The 22,051-nt window shown below is 44.8% G+C and overlaps 1 protein-coding gene across 1 annotated transcript in view; it reads left to right on the top strand.

Moving 5' to 3' along the window:
• COL22A1 (collagen type XXII alpha 1 chain) overlaps positions 1-22,051 on the top strand; it is a 608,111-nt gene that overhangs the window by 437,364 nt on the left and 148,696 nt on the right. Inside the window, exons 28-33 of the mRNA XM_073590381.1 lie at positions 370-423; positions 1,175-1,219; positions 2,065-2,127; positions 11,251-11,304; positions 11,981-12,022; positions 13,880-13,912. Of these exons, the coding sequence (XP_073446482.1) occupies positions 370-423; positions 1,175-1,219; positions 2,065-2,127; positions 11,251-11,304; positions 11,981-12,022; positions 13,880-13,912 (291 nt within the window). The remainder of the gene's footprint in view (positions 1-369; positions 424-1,174; positions 1,220-2,064; positions 2,128-11,250; positions 11,305-11,980; positions 12,023-13,879; positions 13,913-22,051) is intronic.

Here is a 22,051-nt window from a genome sequence, read left to right as displayed (position 1 = left end):
GATCTGCCCCATCCCCCCATCCACCTTCCCTATGCCATGGACTTCTATAGCCCCATCCTGGATCTGCCTCATCCATTGCTCTTACGGCCCTCATCCTGGATCTGCCCCCATCCTCCCCATCCACCTTTCCTACAGCCCCTACCCAACATCCCTACAGTCCCTATCCCTATTCCCTTTTGTGCACTTGCTTTTGCAAAACTAATGTGTATTTAGTCCTGCCAATAAAGCTTCTTGAATTATTTATACTGCTCTATGGAGGAGATAGATGTGACTCCTCTATTCACTACTTTTTATGATTGGTATAGATCTATTATAATATTGTGACTTTACTGTCATCACTTTCTCCATAATGAATATCTCTCATTGTAGGGTGAACAAGGAGAACCCGGCTTAGATGGCTCTATAGGCCTAACCGGGCCAAGGGTAAGTGCGAAGCACCTGCAGCCTTTCCGATGACACAGCGGCAGTGGATGATATCTTAGTCCTTAATTTAGCTGTCCCCATCTTATGGCTTTTACGCTATTGTTGGCTATCAATTCTCTTTTCTTTTTGTTATACCCAAATAACTTGCTCCATCATTAATAAATGGAGCCATATATATTTTTTTCAACCTTAAAGAAGCACTCCTCCTCCTCCTCCTCCTCCTCCTCCTCCTCTTCCTCCTCCTCCCCCTCCTCCCCCTCCTCCTCCTCCTTCTCCTCCTCCTCTTCCTCCTCCTCCTCCTCCTCTCAAAATTGTTATCTTCTTTATATATTGCAGTCATCATATTATACAGCACTATGTACTTATATAGTGTAGAAAGGCAAAATGAGCAAGTGGAAGTACACACAGTGCTGTATAATATGATGAGTGCAATATAATAAGGGGCTAAGAACTTTGATGGGGGGAGGAGGAGGAGGAGTGCTTCTTTAAAACTGTGCCTTTAGCTGTAAATATATAAATGACCACCAGGTGGCTGTAGATGCTCGTTTATAATAATTGAATAATTGCATGGCCTATATACGTATTATATTATTATTGTTGTTATTTTCACTTTTTTTTTTTGTTAATATTATTATCCTAATTATTATTATCGCTGTGATTCTTTTGGTAATTATTATTATTTTTTATCATTCTTCTTCTTTTCTATTTTACTTTGTAGTGATGTTATATTGTGATGTCCTTTATTTCCCAGGGGCAGCCTGGTGAGCGCGGTCTGTCCGGCCGCCCCGGAGACAAGGTAAGAAAAAAATCTATTTCTTCAAGGAATTACACATCTCATCCTCTCAGCACATTCCATGAAGGAGGCAGCGACGGCCGGGATATTGGATGACGCCATAGGAGGAGATCAGAGCTCGGGCCGCATATTTACCGCTATTCCTTTGGCCAGTAAATGCTCCAATTCCTTTAAAATCAATATATTCTTATTAAAAGGGTCAGCCCGCTTCATAAAACTCATCCATTGATGGAAGGGTTAATGATTCTCCCGGGTCAGGGAGCAAACGGCGACGTCAGCGGCGGCTGCGAAAATCTATCTGTTAATGGCCCTTTCTTGTAAATGATGTGTTATCCCCCAGATAAAAACGTGCTGGGGTCGTCCTCTTCTATCAGCTGCTCCCTAGTTATATCATGTTCAGGGGAAGCTGGGTACGAAGCATCATGGCCGGCGGCGCCATTACATGGCGTCACCCAACTTTTCTAGGGTCCGGATTGGCAAATTTGTCAGCTTAATTAATGATATATCATGTAATCCCATTCACTTGCCATTGGTCTGATATTTATTTCGAAGAATAATTCTAATACTGTACATCATTATTATTAATAATTTCTACTAGTATTACTATATCTATTTTATTATTACCATTATTACTACTATTATTACAACTAGTATCACTATTATTAATTATACTGTTTTATTACTATTATTTATTATTACTACCATTATTGTTATTATATATCTACTATTACTATTAATCTTACCATTACTAATAGTATTATTACTATTATTATATTTCTGCTATTACTATTACTATTATTATTATTATTACGTAGTATTTGTATTAGTTTTTCAATATTATTTCTTAGGGTGAAGCTGGTCCCCCGGGATTGTCAGGAGCGGATGGAAAGAAGGGAGACAAAGGCGACCAGGTAACGCTCAAGGGGAAGAAACGCAGCGGATTCTACACTCGTTATTAGAGTTGAGCGACTTTTGGTTTTTTAGGGTCGAGTTTCGTTTCGTGAAACCCGACTTTTCCAAAAGTCGGGTCGAGCAAGATCGTCCGATTATAGGGAAAAGTCGGGGTCGTCCCGAAACACGAAACCCAATGTAAGTCAATGGGGAATAAAAGTCGGCAGTGAGAGGAGGACAGGAAACACACCTACAGTGCCCATTTGAATGCCAAAAGCATCAATTCTTCTTACTTAAGCTTGTCAACCTTAATTAACTTCATAATACAAGTTACGCACTGAAAAATGGGGGTTATTTGGCTAAAGTTGTGGGGGGGTAGGGCTGGCTCCAGGTTTTCATGTGCTCTGGGCGAAAGAGCGCCCCTTTAACACATACCACAACTCATCATGCTCCGATACGGCAGAGAAATAGCGGTATAGTACAATGAAAAATACTTCACTTTTTACATCTCATGACGAGGCCCATCTATTTCTCCATACAGAATCATTGGTCCCATATAATGTTTGAAACAGTATATGATGAGCTCCACATAATGCTACAGTATATGTTGGTCCCCATGGATGAAGCTCCACTGTCTTATGGGCCCAAATAATGCTCCAAACATAATGGGCCCCATTTCTAATGCTCTAGTGTATAATGGGCCCTGTAAATGCTGCTCCAGTGTCTGATGTCCACCTTTGGAATGTTCCAGTGTATGGTGGGCCCCATCTATCATTCTCCAGAGTATAGTGCTCCCCAAAAATTGCTGTCCCAACATTGAAAACAATCAAATAAGTCTCCTCGCTAGGGAATCCCTGTACTAGTCTGGACTCCTCGTCGTCCCCATCTTCCATCTCACTGCACAGTATTTCAACCTTGCAAGTGCTGTGATCCTGAGCAAGCAGGGGGGGCCCACTCGTTGGCGACAGCACTGGCACAGGGCCCCTGATAGTACGGTGGTGTGTCTGATGGCGGGTGGGCCGAACCTGCACTTTCATCTGCAGCTTCCTCTTTGTCACCGTGTAAGATGGAACTGTATATGGGAAGGGAAACCTGAGTTTCATCAGGGTCAGATTCAGGCCGTGTAGCGTGCGAGGGGAATGTAGTGGTCTGGGTCAATGTACCAGCAGATTCATCGAGCAGTGGCTGGGCATCAGTGCACTTGTGTCGCCCCCAGGAGTACGGTCGCCACAGTGGCATTACCTTCCTCCTAGGGAGTGTGATGTCATGCTTGGGAGCAACGAAGGATCTCTCTAGCAGGTTAACTGATTGGGCGGCGTTATTCCCATGACCCTCCAAACAGCGTTCATGAAGGCAAAGTGTTTGTTTTACGTGGGCAGTATGGTTGCAAAGCTGAACCTTAAAGGAATGTCCAGAAGGGCACCACCAGGAGTGGAGCCTATGGTTAAATTCGACTCCACCTGGGAAACCTCAACCATACCAGCTACAGAACAGATGCACACATTGCAAGCTTAATTCCGTTAACGAACGAGACTCCGTCATGCCCCGCGGTCCGAGTCCGGCTTACTAGAGGGACACGTGAGGCTCTGGCACATGAGATTGGCCAATAACTGGTGTGTCTTGCCCTTACATGTCCGTGGCTGCATGTGCGCTACACTGAAAAGGCCAGCGTTTGTCGCTTACAGGTGCAGATAACCCGCTGAACAGCGTTAGTGATGGGGATCACTGATTACAATTATTACCCGCGAACGATGATTTCCCAGTAAGTGCAGGTCAACCGCAGTTCCGGAATTAGGCCTAACCGTCATTCCTGAAAAAATTAAAAACTTACGTGTGCAAACCACAGGTGCTGTAGCTTGCTTAACAGCTCGCCAGCCGTTCTCACGCCCAGTATGGATTACACGTGATTGCACAAAGGTGAGAAATGGTACCGTATCCCCAGATAACATGTATGGATAGCGTACACATTCAAAATATATGTCTATACATCAGGAGGCAGGCTCAGATGGTGTTAGGCCCAGTATGGATTGCACGTGATTGCACAAAGGTTAGAAAGGGTACCGTATCCCCGGATAACATGTATGGATAGCGTACACATTCAAAATATATGTCTATACATCAGGAGGCAGGCTCAGACGGTGTCAGGCACAGTATGGATATGACGGCCCAGATTACACAGCGGAGGAGCAGGGAGAGGTAAAGATTGCAAATGCTGGGGCCCTGCCCAAGCAAGGGGGGCCCACTCGTGGGCGTCGGTACTGGCACTGGGCCCCTCATAGTACAGCGGTGTGTTTAACGGCGGGTGTGCACCACCACCGTCAGAGACACTTGATTGCACTATGAGGGACCCTGTGCCAGTGCCCGCGCCCAAGAGTCGGCCTACCCACCTGTCCAGGGCAACGGCACTCGCACGGTGTCATGCGCTAGGTGGTGACCCCGGCCATGGGGGGGGAGGCAGCACAGTTAGGGAGTTTTAGAAGTGGCATATGTTGATGTTGGACATTCAGCTGATGCAAAAGGCGAAATAGGTGAAGTCCCAGGAAGAGGTGGACCAAAGCAAGCCATTTTTCTGTCACCCTATGTGTCATCAGGGGAAGGTGGGACAAAATCCTTGGAAACCCATGCATGGTTCATTTTAATGAAGGTTAGATCATCCACATTTTGGGTTGACAGACGGGTCCTTTTTTCTGTCAGGATTGATCCAGCTGCACTGAAGACTCTTTCCGATAGCACACTTGCAGCTGGGCAAGCGAGCTCCTGTAAGGCATATTGGGCCAATTCAGGCCAGGTGTCCAGTTTAGCGGCCCAGTAGTCAAAGGGGAATGACCTGTGTGGGAGAACATCGATATGGGAGGAAAAGTAGTTTGTAACCATAGTTGACAACTGCTGTCTCCTGTCACTTTCCATCGATGCAGTATTACCAGTTGTGTGAGCGGTATTTGAAAAATCAGTCCACAACATTGTCATGAAACCCCTGTCTCCAACGCCACTTCTGCTGTGTGCACCACGAACACCTCTGCCAAGCTGCCCCCGGCCCGTACGGCTCGTGTGAGAACCATCACCGCTGCTGTGTGCTGGGAATGCCTCAAGCAACCGATTTACCAGAGTTGCTTGTTTATTAGCCAATATTAGGTCAAGGTTCTCCTGTGGCATGATGTTTTGTAATTTGCCTTTATAGCGTGGATCCAGGATGCTGGCCAACCAGTAGTCGTCATCGTTCATCATTTTGGCAATGCGGGGGTCCCTTTTTAGGATCTGCAAGGCATAATCTGACATGTGGGCCAATGTTCCCGGTGTCAATGATGCACTGCGAGTGCTGGGTGGAGGAGCACTTTCTGGCAAATCCACATCCCTCCAGTCACGCACAAACCCTGTACCAGACCTTGCCTCGCCAACATTTTCACTTGCCCCACGAGATGCATCCTCCTCCTCTAAGTAATCATCCCCATCATCATCCTCCTCCTCCTCTTCTTCCTCCACCTCGTCCAGGAGAGGTCCCTGAGCAGACAATGGCTGAATGTCATCAAGGATTCCCTCCTCCTCTTCCTCCTCATCAACATTGGCTGCAGACGCCTGCTCCTTAAGGTGCGTCAAAGCTTGCATGAGCAGACGCATAAGTGGGATGCTCATGCTTAGGATGGCGTCGTCTGCGCTTACCAGCCGTGTGCATTCCTCAAAACACTGAAGGACTTTACAGAGGTCTTTCAGCTTCGACCACTGCACACCTGTCAACTCCATGTCTGCTCTCAAAGTGCCTGGCCGTGTATCCTCCCACAAATGCATTATGGCCTGCCTCTGCTCGCACAGCCGCTCCACCATGTGCAGGGTGGAGTTCCACCTTGTTGCAATGTCGATAATGAGGCGGTGGTTGGGAAGGTGGAGCAATCGCTGCAGCTTCTGCATACGAACGGAGTGTACAGGCGACCGGCGGATGTGCGCGCACAGTCTTCGCACCTTCTGGAGCAGGGCTGTTAACTCCGGATAATTTTTGAGGAAGCACTGCACCACCAGGTTCAAGGTGTGAGCCAAGCAAGGTATGTGGCTGAGTTTTGAAAGGGCTATGGCTGCCACAAAATTACGGCCGTTATCACTAACTACCTTGCCTGCCTCAAGATGTACACTGCCCAGCCATGACTCAGTTTGTCGCTTCAAGTACTCGGCCAGTACCTCGGCGGTGTGTCTGTTGCCCAAACACATCATCTGCAACACAGCCTGCTGACGCTTTCCACTAGCTGCTCGATAGGGGGACACATCGTGTGCAACAGTGGCAGCTGCAGATGGAGTGCTCGTACGACTGCGCTCTGTGGACGAGCTTTCGCTTCTGGAGGAGGAGGAGGAGGGTGGAACGCCTACAGCCAACTGTTTCCTATACCGTGGGCTAGGCAGCACTGTCCCACCACCACTGTCCCCTGTGGACCCTGCATCCACCACATTAACCCAGTGCGCAGTGATGGACACGTAACGGCCCTGGCCATGCCGACTGGACCATGCATCAGTTGTGAGGTGCACCTTTCTGCTCACTGACTGCTTGAGTGCATTGACAATGCGGTCTTTCACATGATGGTGGAGGGCTGTGATGGCTTTGCGAGAGAAGAAGTGGCGACTGGGTAGGTCATAGCGTGGTACTGCATAGGCCATGAGTTCGCGGAAAGCTGCGCTTTCCACCAACCGAAAGGGCATCATCTCAAACGAGATTAGTTTGGCAATGTGGGCGTTCAAACCCAGTGTACGCGGATGAGAGACTGAGTACTTTCTTGACCTACTCATAGTGTCTGGGAGGATGAGCTGGACTTGAGAGCTGCATATGGTGGAAGTAGCGGTGGACAGGGCGGACTGAGAGAGGGTTGATGATGGTGATGGAGTTGGTGTTCTTTCTGATGGCCTAGAATCAGTCTTTCGTTGATATAACAGTGGGATTCCCTGACTGCTGTGGCATTGCAACGACACCTCAACATTTGCTGCTGTGCTAACCGGTGGGCTTACAGTGGGGGAAACAATGTAGCGTTGCTGACTACCTTCGTTGTGATCAGTTGCACATGTGGCACTTGAGGTTTGATGTTGTGTCCACACTTGCAAGTGCATGCTGGTTAAATGTCTAAGCATGCAACTGGTATTCAAATTTTTCAGATTTTTCCCTCGGCTAAAGGTCTTTGCGCACTTCTTACAGATAACCTTGGCCTGATCATGAGGATTTTGTTCAAAAAAGTGCCACACTGCACTCTTCCTACTTTGGCAGACATTTTGCGGCCTAGCACGCTGTGATCTTTTGACCCTCTGGACAAGCTGTCCAGCAACTCTTTTGATGTTTGGAACCTGTCTTTGGAGTGCTCCGGGCCTGCCAGATAACAGCTGTTGCGATGTCGATGTCTGCTGTGGATGCTCCTCATCTGAGCTATTGGAAGCAGCACCCTCTTCCCCCAATGGATGCCAATCTGGGTCAACAACTGGGTCATCCATCACCTCCTCTTCTATGTCATGTGCACCTTCCTCTGTGTCACCGTGTATGGTGGTATAGTGTGCGGGAAGGGGCACCTGAGTCTCATCAGGGTCAGAATCTGGCTCTGTACATTGCGAGGACAATGTAGTGGTCAGAGTGAATGTACCAGCAGAATCATCCATCAGCGGCTGTGCATCAGTGCACTCCATGTCAGATTCATCTTGGCCTGGGTAATTCACCATTTCACTTGATAATCCAGGCATGGTATGTGAAAACAGCTCCATGGAGTAATCAGTAGTATGGCCTGCGTCATCCTTCAATCTTGGTTGGGGTGAAGGACACAAGGAAAGGTGTGGTTCATGAACATGAGCCTCCAATGACGACTCAGTGCTTTTACTTTTTACAACTGAAGAAGAGGAGGCGATAGAGCTGGAGGCTGAGTCAGCAATGTAAGACAAAACTTTTTCCTGATGCTCTGGCTTTAAAAGCGGTTTGCCAACTCCTAGAAAACTAAGCGTTCGAGGCCTTATGTAGCCAGACGATGACGCAGGCTCAACACCTCCTGCATTCGGTCCTATTTTGCTCTTGCCACTACCATCAGATCCACCACCAACACCATCATTACCAGCTGCCAACCCCCACCCAATTCCACGGCCTCTTCCACCAGCCTTCCTCATTTTTGGTAGAAATGTAGACAAAATCCAACAAACTATATAGTAATGTAAAACAAGGTACAAGGTGTCTATAGGACAGGGGAGATTTTGAATTTCTGCAGACACTTGTGGACACTGGACACTTTTGGATTGTGTGAGGCCCACTGATATCTGAGCGCTATGTCACAGGCTCGATGGCAGAGCTGTGACCAAAGTGACTAGAGGATAAGGGAGATTTTTAATTTCTGCAGACACTTGTGGACACTGGACACTTATGGATTGTGTGAGGCCCACTGAGTATCTGAGCGCTCTGTCACAGGCTTGATGGCAGAGCTGTGACCAAAGTGACTAGAGGATAAGGGAGATTTTGAATTTCTGCAGACACTTGTGGAAACTGGACACTTATGGATTGTGTGAGGCCCACTGAGTATCTGAGCGCTCTGTCACAGGCTCGATGGCAGAGCTGTGACCAAAGTGACTAGAGGATAAGGGAGATTTTGAATTTCTGCTGACACTTGTGGACACTGGACACTTATGGATTGTGTGAGGCCCACTGAGTATCTGAGCGCTCTGTCACAGGCTCGATGGCAGAGCTGTGACCAAAGTGACTAGAGGATAAGGGAGATTTTGAATTTCTGCACACACTTGTGGACACTGGACACTTATGGATTGTGTGAGGCCCACTGAGTATCTGAGCGCTATGTCACAGGCAGAAATAGGCTAGTGTATCACAAACTACAAGGTGTATGTAGAATTGGGCAGAATTGGAGTGCAGGTCTGTAAGAACGGAACATGTCCTCGACTTATTCTCACAGAGTGACTCACTGATAGCTTCACTGTGGCTGTGATAAAAGCCGTTACACGGTACTGTGTGAGGAGCGTACACCGCTGTATGGTGTGAAAAAATGCACGCTCAGTACCTCAGCAGGACAAAAAAAAAAAATTGTGATTGCTTTTAAAAAAGCAGTTTGCAGAGCAGTGGGTAAACAGCAATGCAGGAATGTCAGGAAGCCTTAGAAGGCAGCCCAACAACCAACACCACTGATACACCACTATATAGCCTCCCCTTGCACTGCACAGTGACTGGTGTGTTGTACAGGCAAAATCGCTAGCAGCAGAAGCAGTTTTTGGTGTCTTCTTCCCTGCCTAACGCTCTCCCTACAGAATCAGCAGCAACCTCTCCCTATGCTAAGATCGGCAGAAGTAAGATGGCGGTCGGTGTGCACGCCCTTTTATACCCCCTGTGACGCCCCCCAAAGCAAGCCAATCACTTGCATGCCCTTCTGAAAGATGGTGGTGACCTGTGCCTATGTCATCACGTTGCCCACAGTGTCCGTGGATCCTGATTGGCTGAAAAAGAGCGCAAAACAAACTTTTGAAACGCGAATTTGGCGCGTAAGTCGCCGACCTCGTGGCCGACCTCATCCTAGGGTCGGGTTTCGTTTCATGAAACCCGACTTTGCCAAAAGTCGGCGACTTTTGAATTTTTTCGACCCGTTTCGCTCAACTCTACTCGTTATTATTACTATTATTATCCATAGCAATATTCCTATTTGTATTAGGGCTAATATTTATTAGAGGTAGACAGAGTTGTAGTACTATTATTATTATTATTATTATTATTATTGTTGTTGTTGTTGTTGTTATTGTTATTGTTATTATTATTGTTATTATTAGCAGTGGAGCTAGTCTTGTATATTATAGCAGTAGTTTTATTGTCATTAGTAGGACGAGCTGCGGTAGTTGCTGTATATTATTTATTTTAGTAGCATTAAAGTATTACAGTTGTTTGTATTTTTTAACTATATTGTTGCTTTAGATTTTCTATTAATATTACTATTTTACTTGTACAGTTATGACTTTACTATTTCTTAGTAATAGCAGGAGCTGTATTATTATTATTATTATTATTATTAGTGATTAGTATTTATATTTTATCATATTTTTTGTGCTGCTTGCAAAATATTACTAGTAATATCAGTAATAATTACAGTAGTAATAGTTTTAGAGGAGGAGCTGTAGTAATCTAATTATTTATTTTGTTATTATATATTACATTATTATTATTATTTATTATTATTATTATTATTATTATTTTTACTATAAGGGTATATTACAAGAGCAGTGCACCTGTGAATTGAGCTCTAGAAGAGATAAACACTTACTGCAAAGTAGCTGTAAGGAGAGCATTGCACATGAGTATTTAGTAGTGTAGCTGTGAATCTAGCTCTAGGAGGGATAGACACTTACCAGGAAGTAGCAGCAAGGAAAATATTGTGCATGAGTATTTAGTAGTGTACCTCTGAATCCAGCTCTAGGAGGGATAAACGCTAGTAAGTAGCAGCAAAGAGAACATTGTACATGAGTATTTAGGAGTGTAGCTGTGAATCCAGCTCTAAGAGAGATAAACACATACTAGAAAGTGGCAGTAGGAAAAACATTATGCATGAGTATTTAGTAGTGTAGCTGTGAATCCAGCTCTGGGTGAGATAAACCCTTACTAGAAAGTGGCAGTAGGAAAAACATTATGCATGAGTATTTAGGAGTGTAGCTGTGAATACAGCTCTAGGAGGGATAAACACTTACTAGAAAGTAGCAGTAAGGAGAACATTGTGCATGAGTATTTAGTGGTGTAGTTGTGATATGCTTACCGGAAAACAGCATGGAGGATACCATAGAACAGTACTGAGAACTTCCATCAGATTTTTCTGCACTAAAAAATGCTCGCTGTGAAAAATGTATGTTTTTTGGCATGTTATAGACACATTTATAGGTGCGATTCGTTTTTTGCATTCCTTTCTGAGCACATCTACTGTTCTGGACACGAGAGGCGCTGTAACTTGAATCCATTAATGATAGAGGATATAGCGCATCTGTTTCCCGCAGACTTTGGTGTTGGAAATACGTATCCTTTTTTTTTGGGGGGGGGGGGACAAAAGTTGCGCAGACTACTATTTTGGACCCAGCTAAATGAACGGCTCCAACAGCTGAGATAACGTCTGGACGTGTGAACAGATTCTGACCTTTCATGCATTTCCATTTTACTTTTATAGGGTGAGAGCGGTACTGCCGGACCGTCAGGACCTACGGGAGATAAAGGAGATAAGGTATTTACGTAGGACTGCAGCGGTCGGTGTCAGACACTGGTTCTCACCACGTCACTCTATTATTAATCCGATTGGTCATCATTAATCATCGCCTCCCTCTCCTTCGCTGTAGTACGTGATTAGTGATAATAAGTCAGGTTCTGTCTCATCCCGGGGACCTTTGTGATTCCAGACTGTTGGATTTTCTTGATTGTAAACCAAAGTCCAATAATCCAGAAAATTAGAAACCTCGATGCTTTGGCATCTGGTGGTTTCATTTCACAGGGATTTTGAGGGCAACTCTGTGGTCACATAATTAAAGGGACGCCAACAATAATAAAAAACAAAATGTCTTTTTATATTCAGTCCTGCTTGAAAATTGGGTATAAAAGTCGGTGTTTTTGTTGTTTTTCTTGTGTTTTTTGTTTACTGTCCCTTTATTTACAAGTAAATTATTTGTAAATACAATTCCGGACTCTCTTTTCTACTGGTGTCGCCGCTCCCCACGATCTCTGCCGACGGCTCTCTTCCTGTACATGGTGCTGAGCCGCCAACATGATGGCGAGTGTCGCACACAAGAGGCAGCGGTCAGAGCCGAGAAGTGGCAAAGAGCAGCGGCGCCAAAGTAAAAAAAAAGTATCCATGCGGAGAATGATATAGTAATTGATATCTAACGCTCATCATTATTGCTTCTCAGGGTTCGGATGGTCCTCCTGGTCTACCGGGGAAGGCCGGGGCGGTAAGTTATCTATGAACCTTCTGTATATCTGTAGAATACATCATTATAAATAATGCATTACACATGGTCATCATTTTCCTTTCTTTGCCTTTAAGAGGACCCATCAGTATGACTGATCGACAGAAAGTGTCAGTCCGCTCCTCTAATACCCACTAACATAACTCTATTACACCCACTAGATAGATACCAAAAGGGTGAAAAGGAAGAAAGCGCTAACTTTAATTATCAGTTGTCTCTGAGCTAGTATGTAGAGACTGGCCGCTAAGATGTCTCCCATACACAGCACACACAGAGACATGAAGAGATCTTGCTCACCTGATTCTCTGGAACACATGTCCAAAAATAACAGCAAAATGAGGTCATTATCGTGCAGTATTGAGCAGTGTAGCTGGGAATCCAGTTCTGTGGTGAACTAATCCCTTACTATAAAACAGACTGCTTTCTACAGTCCTCAATGCAGCTAACTGTGAATCCAGTTCTGAGGTGAAATAATTCCTTACTATAAAACAGCTGCATTGAGGACCGTAGAAAGTAGTCTAACTGTGAATCCAGCTCTGGGGTGAAATAATTCCTTACTATAAAACAGCTGCATTGAGGACCGTAGAAAGCAGTCTAACTGTGAATCCAGTTCTGGGGTGAAATAATTCCTTACTATAAAACAGCCGCATTGAGGACCGTAGAAAGTAGTCTAACTGTGAATCCAGTTCTGGGGTGAAATAATTCCTTACTATAAAACAGCTGCATTGAGGACCGTAGAAAGCAGTCTAACTGTGAATCCAGTTCTGGGGTGAAATAATCTCTTAGTATAAAGCAGCTGCATTCAGGACAATATACAACAGAGTAGCTGTTAATGCAGCTCTGGGGTAAGATAAAATCCTAATAGAATGAAGCAACACTGAGGTTATTACAAAGCAATACTGGGCAGTGTTGCTCTGAATTCAGCTCTGGGTTGGAGCGAAACACTTACTAGAAAGCAGCTGCAAGGAGGACATTATACAGCAGTGTAGCTGAAAGTCCAGCTCTAGGATTAGATAAATTCTTACTAGAAATCAGTATCATAAAGGTTGTTATACAGCAGTACTGGGTAGTGTATATCTGAAACCAGCTCTAAGTGAGAAAACAGTCACTAGAAAGCAACAGCATGGAAGACTTCATACAATAGAAAGCTCAGGAGCACCTTCTATGTGTGTTTGTCTATCCGTGCTCCCCACTTCCTTCTAAACAGATTTTAATAGGAAACTGTAACGTCATCACTCAGTTTGCAATCAACACAGCGTTGAGCTTCTTTTTTATATAGTGAATGACTGAATGACGAGCTCAGGAGGTGGGAGAGGAAACAAAGTGGCTTATAAGTGGAGAAAGAAGCATGTCTCTCAGATTATTCACTTGTACAATTGATAACACTTTCCCCTTCCAGCAGCCACCACTAGGGGGAGCTTACGAACCTACTGCAAACTGATGTATTATTGAGATCATTGTATGAACAGTATGCTGTTAGTTCCTTTGCTCCCCCTAGTGGTGGTCGCAGGAGGACATCATTGTGTAATTTAACACTGTGGATAAAAATTGGCGAAATAAAAGACCAAGATCTATATATAAATAAATATATATTGTTCAGGCATCGGAATATGCGCAAATCATCTCTGAGCGTATTCACTGCCGGCGGAGGAAATATCTGCACTCCCATCCATTCACCACAATGCAGGAGACAATATGACATAAGATCGGCCAAATCTGCCGCATACAGACCCTAAACCCAAGGAAATGTGAGGAAGATGGGACCCCATATTATTAACCCCGTGCCTCCCAGATCTCCTGTAAATATTGCCAGAAGCTAATATATCTGTTTCCTTCCAGACAGAGACTGTGGTCGGAGAGCCCGGACTGCCCGTAAGTATCGGTAATGCCAACACTAGACCATCCTGACGTAGCAGAGCTCAGACCGGTCCACGGTCGGCTTCTTCCTAGTAACGTGGCAGGGTGACGTGAAGTCCTATAAATCTCACCGATAAAAAGAGCGATCCCGAGTCACAAAGGGGCAAGTGACACCTCGGCTCTGCTACACCTGTTCACAGGAAATGTACCTGGGGCGGTGATAACCCGGGCAGCCATTGTCATGCCGCCAGTGGGTCACCCGTACAACACCACTGCCACTATTACTGCCACCGACATTGGCACCGACACTGGCACTGCCACCACCGAAGCACCACGGCAACCGCCATCACCACCACTGTGACTGCCACCACCACCACTGCCACCGACACTACCACCACCACCACCACTGCCACCGACACCAACACCACTGCTGCCAGATAACGAAACGATCCAATCTTAATTGTAATAATGAGGGGAAATTATCCACTAATCAGAATAATGAAAGCGAACAGTCAGCAGCCACAGAAGAAAATACAAGTGATGATAATATGATTGAAAGAGAGATACAAATCTATTTATCTATTATCTATATCATCTATCTATCATCAATCTATCATCTATCTATCTATCATCTATTATCTATCTATCTATTCTCTCTATTATCTATCTATTATCTATCTTCTACAATATTATCTATCATCTATCTATCTGTTATTATTATTACTTATTTATATAGCGCCATTAATTCCATGGTGCTGTACATGAGAAGGGGAGTTACATACAAAGTTATAGATATTGTTAACAGTAAACAAATTTAAAATGACGGACTGGTACAGAGGGGTGAGGACCCTGTCTTTGCGGACTTACATTCTACGGGATAGTGGGGAAGAGACAAGGTCGTGGGTGCAGCAGCTCTGGTGGTGATAAGGCAGCAGCTCTGGTGGTGATGAGGCGGCAGAATGGTTATTGCAGGCTGTAAGCTTTCCTGAAGAGATGGGTTTTCAGGTTCCGTTTGAAGGATCCGAGGGTGGTGGATAACCGGACGTGTTGAGGCGCATGGCATTCCAGAGGATGGGGGATATTCGGGAGAAATCTTGGAGGTGGTTGTGTGAGGAACGAATAAGTGTAGAGGAGAGTAGGAGGTCTTGGGAGGATCGAAGATTATGTGAAGGAAGATATTGGGAGATTAGTTCAGAGATATAGGGAGGGGACAGGTTGTGGATGGCTTTGTAGGTCAGTGTTAGTAGTTTGAACTGGATTCGTTGGGGAATTGGGAGCCAATGGAGGGATTTGCAGAGGGGAGAGACAGGGGAGTAGCGAGGAGAGAGGTGGATTAGTTGGGCAGCAGAATTGAGGACAGACTGGATTGGTGCAAGAGAGTTAGCAGGGAGGCCACAGAGGAGAGTGTTGCAGTAGTCAAGGCGGGAGATGATGAGGGCATGTACAAGAGTTTTAGTAGATTGAGGACTGAGGAAGGGACAGATTCTGGAAATATTTTTGAGTTGGAGGTGACAGGAGGTGGCAAGAGATTGGACGTGCAGTTTGAAGGACAGGGCAGAGTCGAGAGTTGCTCCAAGGCAGCAGATTTCAGGTGCAGGAGAGAGCTTGATGCCATTTACCATAATAGATAGATCGGGTAAGGAAGATACGTGGGATGGAGGAAAGATAATGAGTTCAGTTTTGTCTACGTTGAGTTTTAGGAAGTGAGAGGTGAAAAAGGAGGATATGGCTGATAGACACTCCGGGATTCAGGACAGCAGAGAGGTGACATCTGGGCCAGAGAGGTAGATCTGAGTGTCATCTGCATACAGGTGGTACTGGAAGCCATGGGACTTTGAGTTGTCCTAGGCCAAAAGTATAGATGGGGGAAAAAAGTAGGGGCCCCAGGACAGAGCCTTGGGGGACTCTAACAGAGGGGGCGGGATGAGGAGGTAGTGTGGGAGTGGGAAACACTGAATGTGTGGTCAGAAAGGTATGAGGAAATCCAGGACAGGGCGAGGTCTTTTATGCCAAGGGAAGATAGAATCTGTAGCAGTGGTCAACTGTGTCAAAGGCAGAGGACAGGTCAAGAAGGAGGAGGATGGAGAATTGTCTGTTAGCTTTGGCTGTGAGTAAGTCATTAGTAGTGTTGAGCATTCCGATACCGCAAGTATCGGGTATCGGCCGATACTTGCTGTATCGGAATTCCGATACCGACTTCCGATATTTTTTCAATATCGGAATTCGGCATCGGAATCGGAAGTTCAGTTGATTGACGGCCTGACGTCATCATGATGCGCGGTGTGTGCGCATCATGATGCGCCGTCATTTCGGGCCTTCCGGGGGTCTCTGCCGGCCTGCCGGGGGGCTGTGCCGGCCTGCCGGGGGGCTGTGTGGACTGCCCGGGGTCTGTACCGGCCTGCCGGGGGGCTGTGCACCCTGTGGGGGTCTGTACCGGCCTGCCGGGGGGCTGTGCCGGCCTGCCGGGGGGCTGTGCTGATGTCCGGGGGTCTGTGCAAGCATCGTCCGATGGGACTACAAGTCCCATCGGGCGATGCCTGCTACCATGACAGTGATTGACACATTAGCCAATGATGGGACAGTAGTAGTCCCATCATCCGGCTAATGTGTTAAATGTTAAAAAAAAAAAAAAAAATACTACATACATACTACATGCATGCTACATACATACTACATGCTACATACATACTACATACATGCTACATACATACTACATACATGCTACATACATACTACATGCATGCTACATACATACTACATGCTACATACATACTACATATATACTACATACATACTACATACATGCTACATACATACTGCATGCTACATACATACTACATACATACTACATACATACTACATGCATGCTACATACATACTACATATATACTACATGCATGCTACATACATACTACATGCTACATACATACTACATATATACTACATACATACTACATACATGCTACATACATACTGCATGCTACATACATACTACATACATACTACATACATACTACATGCATGCTACATACATACTACATGCATGCTACATACTACATGCATGCTACATGCATGCTACATACATACTACATGCTACATACATACCACATACATACTACATACATACTACATATATACTACATGCATGCTACATACATACTACATGCTACATACATACCACATACATACTACATACATACTACATACATACTACATGCTACATACATACTACATATATACTACATGCATGCTACATACATACTACATGCTACATACATACCACATACATACTACATACATACTACATACATACTACATGCTACATACATACTACATATATACTACATGCATGCTACATACATACTACATGCTACATACATACCACATACATACTACATACATACTACATACATACTACATGCTACATACATACTACATATATACTACATGCTACATACATACCACATACATACTACATACATGCTACATATATACTACATGCATGCTACATACATACTACATATATACTACATGCATGCTACATACATACTACATGCTACATGCATGCTACATACATACTACATACATACTACATGCTACATACATACCACATATATACTACATACATACAATACATTCATACAATACATACATAGACATACAGTACATATAACATAGAGTAACATACTTACCAATACTTGTCACATTGTTCCCCGAAGCCATTGTCTTTTCCGGAATAAATATTAACATAACAAACCACAAAAATACTCACCCACGATCCGAAGCAGTCCACGAGTGTGTCCCACGACGATCTTGGGTAGAGAACTGCAGCATCAGATGATGCTGCCGTTCTCTACGGGCTGCAGGAATCCAATGACGGAAGGTAGGTATCCTTCCGCACTGTATTCCTCCGCCACTTAAAAAAAAAAAAGTCCCTAGTCTCACTTTATGCCATTGCTGCGTGGGAATTTCCCACACTGCAATGGCATAAAGTGAGACTAGGGACTTTTTTTTTTTTTAAGTGGCGGAGGAATACAGTGCGGAAGGATACCTACCTTCCGTCATTGGATTCCTGCAGCCCGTAGAGAACGGCAGCAACAGCTGATGCTGCAGTTCTCTACCCAAGATCATCGTGGGACACACTCGTGGACTGCTTCGGATCGTGGGTGAGTATTTTTGTGGTTTGTTATGTTAATATTTATTCCGGAAAAGACAATGGCTTCAGGGAACAATGTGACAAGTATTGGTAAGTATGTTACTCTATGTTATATGTACTGTATGTCTATGTATGTATTGTATGAATGTATTGTATGTATGTAGTATATATGTGGTATGTATGTAGCATGTAGTATGTATGTAGTATGTATGTAGTATGTATGTAGCATGCATGTAGCATGCAGTATGTATGTAGCATGCATGTAGTATATACACTCACTGGCCACTTTATTAGGTACACCATGCTAGTAAGGGGTTGGACCCCCTTTTGCCTTCAGAACTGCCTCAATTCTTCGTGGCAGAGATTCAACAAGGTGCTGGAAGCATTCCTCAGAGATTTTGGACCATATTGACATGATGGCATCACACAGTTGGCGCAGATTTGTCGGCTGCACATCCCTGATGCGAATCTCCCGTTCCACCACATCCCAAAGATGCTCTATTGGATTGAGATCTGGTGACTGAGGAGGCCATTTGAGTACAGTAAACTCATTGTCATGTTCAAGAAACCAATCTGAGATGATTCGAGCTTTATGACATGGCGCATTATCCTGCTGAAAGTAGCCATCAGATGTTGGGTACATTGTGGTCATAAAGGGATGGACATGGTCAGCAACAATACTCAGGTAGGCTGTGGCGTTGCAACGATGCTCAATTGGTACCAAGGGGCCCAAAGAGTGCCCAGAAAAAATTCCCAACACCATGACACCACCACCACCAGCCTGAACCGTTGATACAAGGCAGGATGGATCCATGCTTTCATGTTGTTTACGCCAAATTCTGACCCTACCATCCGAATGTCGCAGCAGAAATCGAGACTCATCAGACCAGGCAACGTTTTTCCAATCTTCTACTGTCCAATTTCGATGAGCTTGTGCAAATTGTAGCCTCAGTTTCCTGTTCTTAGCTGAGAGGAGTGGTACCCAGTGTGGTCTTCTGCTGCTGTAGCCCATCTGCCTCAAAGTTCGACGCACTGTGCGTTCAGAGATGCTCTTCTGCCTACCTTGGTTGTAACGGGTGGCAATTTGAGTCACTGTTGCCTTTCTATCAGCTCGAACCAGTCTGCCCATTCTCCTCTGACCTCTGGCATCAACATGGCATTTCCGGCCACAGAACTGCCGCTCACTGGATTTTTTTTCTTTTTCGGACCATTCTCTGTAAACCCTAGAGATGGTTGTGCGTGAAAATCCCAGTAGATCAGCAGTTTCTGAAATTCTCAGACCAGCCCTTCTGGCACCAACAATCATGCCACGTTCAAAGGCACTCAAATCACCTTTCTTCCCCATACTGATGCTCGGTTTGAACTGCAGGAGATTGTCTTGACCATGTCTACATGCCTAAATGCACTGAGTTGCCACCATGTGATTGGCTGATTAGAAATTAAGTCTTAACACACAGTTGGACAGGTGTACCTAATAAAGTGGCCAGTGAGTGTATGTAGTATGTATGTAGCATGCATGTAGTATATATGTAGTATGTACACTCACTGGCCACTTTATTAGGTACATCTGTCCAACTGTGTGTTAAGACTTAATTTCTAATCAGCCAATCACATGGCGGCAACTCAGTGCATTTAGGCATGTAGACATGGTCAAGACAATCTCCTGCAGTTCAAACCGAGCATCAGTATGGGGAAGAAAGGTGATTTGAGTGCCTTTGAACGTGGCATGATTGTTGGTGCCAGAAGGGCTGGTCTGAGTATTTCAGAAACTGCTGATCTACTGGGATTTTCACGCACAACCATCTCTAGGGTTTACAGAGAATGGTCCGAAAAAGAAAAAAAATCCAGTGAGCGTCAGTTCTGTGGCCGGAAATGCCATGTTGATGCCAGAGGTCAGAGGAGAATGGGCAGACTGGTTCGAGCTGATAGAAAGGCAACAGTGACTCAAATTGCCACCCGTTACAACCAAGGTAGGCAGAAGAGCATCTCTGAACGCACAGTGCGTCGAACTTTGAGGCAGATGGGCTACAGCAGCAGAAGACCACACCGGGTACCACTCCTCTCAGCTAAGAACAGGAAACTGAGGCTACAATTTGCACAAGCTCATCGAAATTGGACAGTAGAAGATTGGAAAAACGTTGCCTGGTCTGATGAGTCTCGATTTCTGCTGCGACATTCGGATGGTAGGGTCAGAATTTGGCGTAAACAACATGAAAGCATGGATCCATCCTGCCTTGTATCAACGGTTCAGGCTGGTGGTGGTGGTGTCATGGTGTGGGGAATTTTTTCTGGGCACTCTTTGGGCCCCTTGGTACCAATTGAGCATCGTTGCAACGCCACAGCCTACCTGAGTATTGTTGCTGACCATGTCCATCCCTTTATGACCACAATGTACCCAACATCTGATGGCTACTTTCAGCAGGATAATGCGCCATGTCATAAAGCTCGAATCATCTCAGATTGGTTTCTTGAACATGACAATGAGTTCACTGTACTCAAATGGCCTCCTCAGTCACCAGATCTCAATCCAATAGAGCATCTTTGGGATGTGGTGGAACGGGAGATTCGCATCAGGGATGTGCAGCCGACAAATCTGCGCCAACTGTGTGATGCCATCATGTCAATATGGTCCAAAATCTCTGAGGAATGCTTCCAGCACCTTGTTGAATCTCTGCCACGAAGAATTGAGGCAGTTCTGAAGGCAAAAGGGGGTCCAACCCCTTACTAGCATGGTGTACCTAATAAAGTGGCCAGTGAGTGTATGTAGCATGTAGTATGTAGCATGCATGTAGTATATATGTAGTATGTATGTAGCATGTAGTATGTATGTAGCATGCATGTAGTATATATGTAGTATGTATGTAGCATGTAGTATGTATGTAGCATGCATGTAGTATGTATGTAGCATGCATGTAGTATATATGTGTTATGTATGTAGCATGCATGTAGCATGCATGTAGTATGTATGTAGTATGTATGTAGTATATATGTAGTATGTATGTAGCATGTAGTATGTATGTAGCATGCATGTAGCATGCAGTATGTATGTAGCATGCATGTAGTATATATGTAGCATGTAGTATGTAGCATGCATGTAGTATGTATGTAGCATGCATGTAGTATGTATATGGTATGTATGTAGCATGTAGTATGTATGAAGCATGCATGTAGTATATATGTGTTATGTATGTAGCATGCATGTAGCATGCATGTAGTATGTATGTAGTATGTATGTAGTATATATGTAGTATGTATGTAGCATGTAGTATGTATGTAGTATGTATGTAGCATGCATGTAGCATGCAGTATGTATGTAGCATGCATGTAGTATATATGTAGCATGTAGTATGTAGCATGCATGTAGTATATATGTAGTATGTAGCATGTAGTATGTATGTAGCATGCATGTAGTATATATGTGTTATGTATGTAGCATGCATGTAGTATGTATGTAGTATATATGTGGTATGTATGTAGCATGCAGTATGTATGTAGCATGCATGTAGTATATATGTAGTATGTATGTTGCATGTAGTATTTATGTAGTATGAATGTAGCATGTATGTAGTATGAATGTAGCATGTATGTAGTATGCATGTTGTATGTATGTAGCATGTAATTTTTTTTTTTTTTTTTTTACATTTAACACATTAGCCGGATGATGGGACTACTACTGTCCCATCATTGGCTAATGTGTCAATCACTGTCATGGTAGCAGGCATCGCCCGATGGGACTTGTAGTCCCATCGGACGATGCCTGCACAGACCCCCGGAGCCTGCACAGACCACCGGCAGGCCGGCACAGACCACCGGAGCCTGCACAGACCCCCTGGCAGGCCGGCACAGCCCCCCGAAAGGCCCGTACAGACCCCAGAGAGGCTGTACAAGGGCAGGAAAGGGTTTTTCTTATTCCGATACCGGAAGTCCCATAGACTTGAATGGGACTTCCGGTATCGGAATCGGCGATACTGATACTTTTTTTAAAGATCGGCCGATAC

The sequence above is a fragment of the Dendrobates tinctorius genome, unplaced genomic scaffold, assembly GCF_039654945.1.
Source record: "Dendrobates tinctorius isolate UK_male_01 unplaced genomic scaffold, ASM3965494v1 ptg000116l, whole genome shotgun sequence".
NCBI lineage: Eukaryota > Metazoa > Chordata > Amphibia > Anura > Dendrobatidae > Dendrobates > Dendrobates tinctorius.
This window is presented reverse-complemented; position numbering and strand designations above follow the sequence as displayed.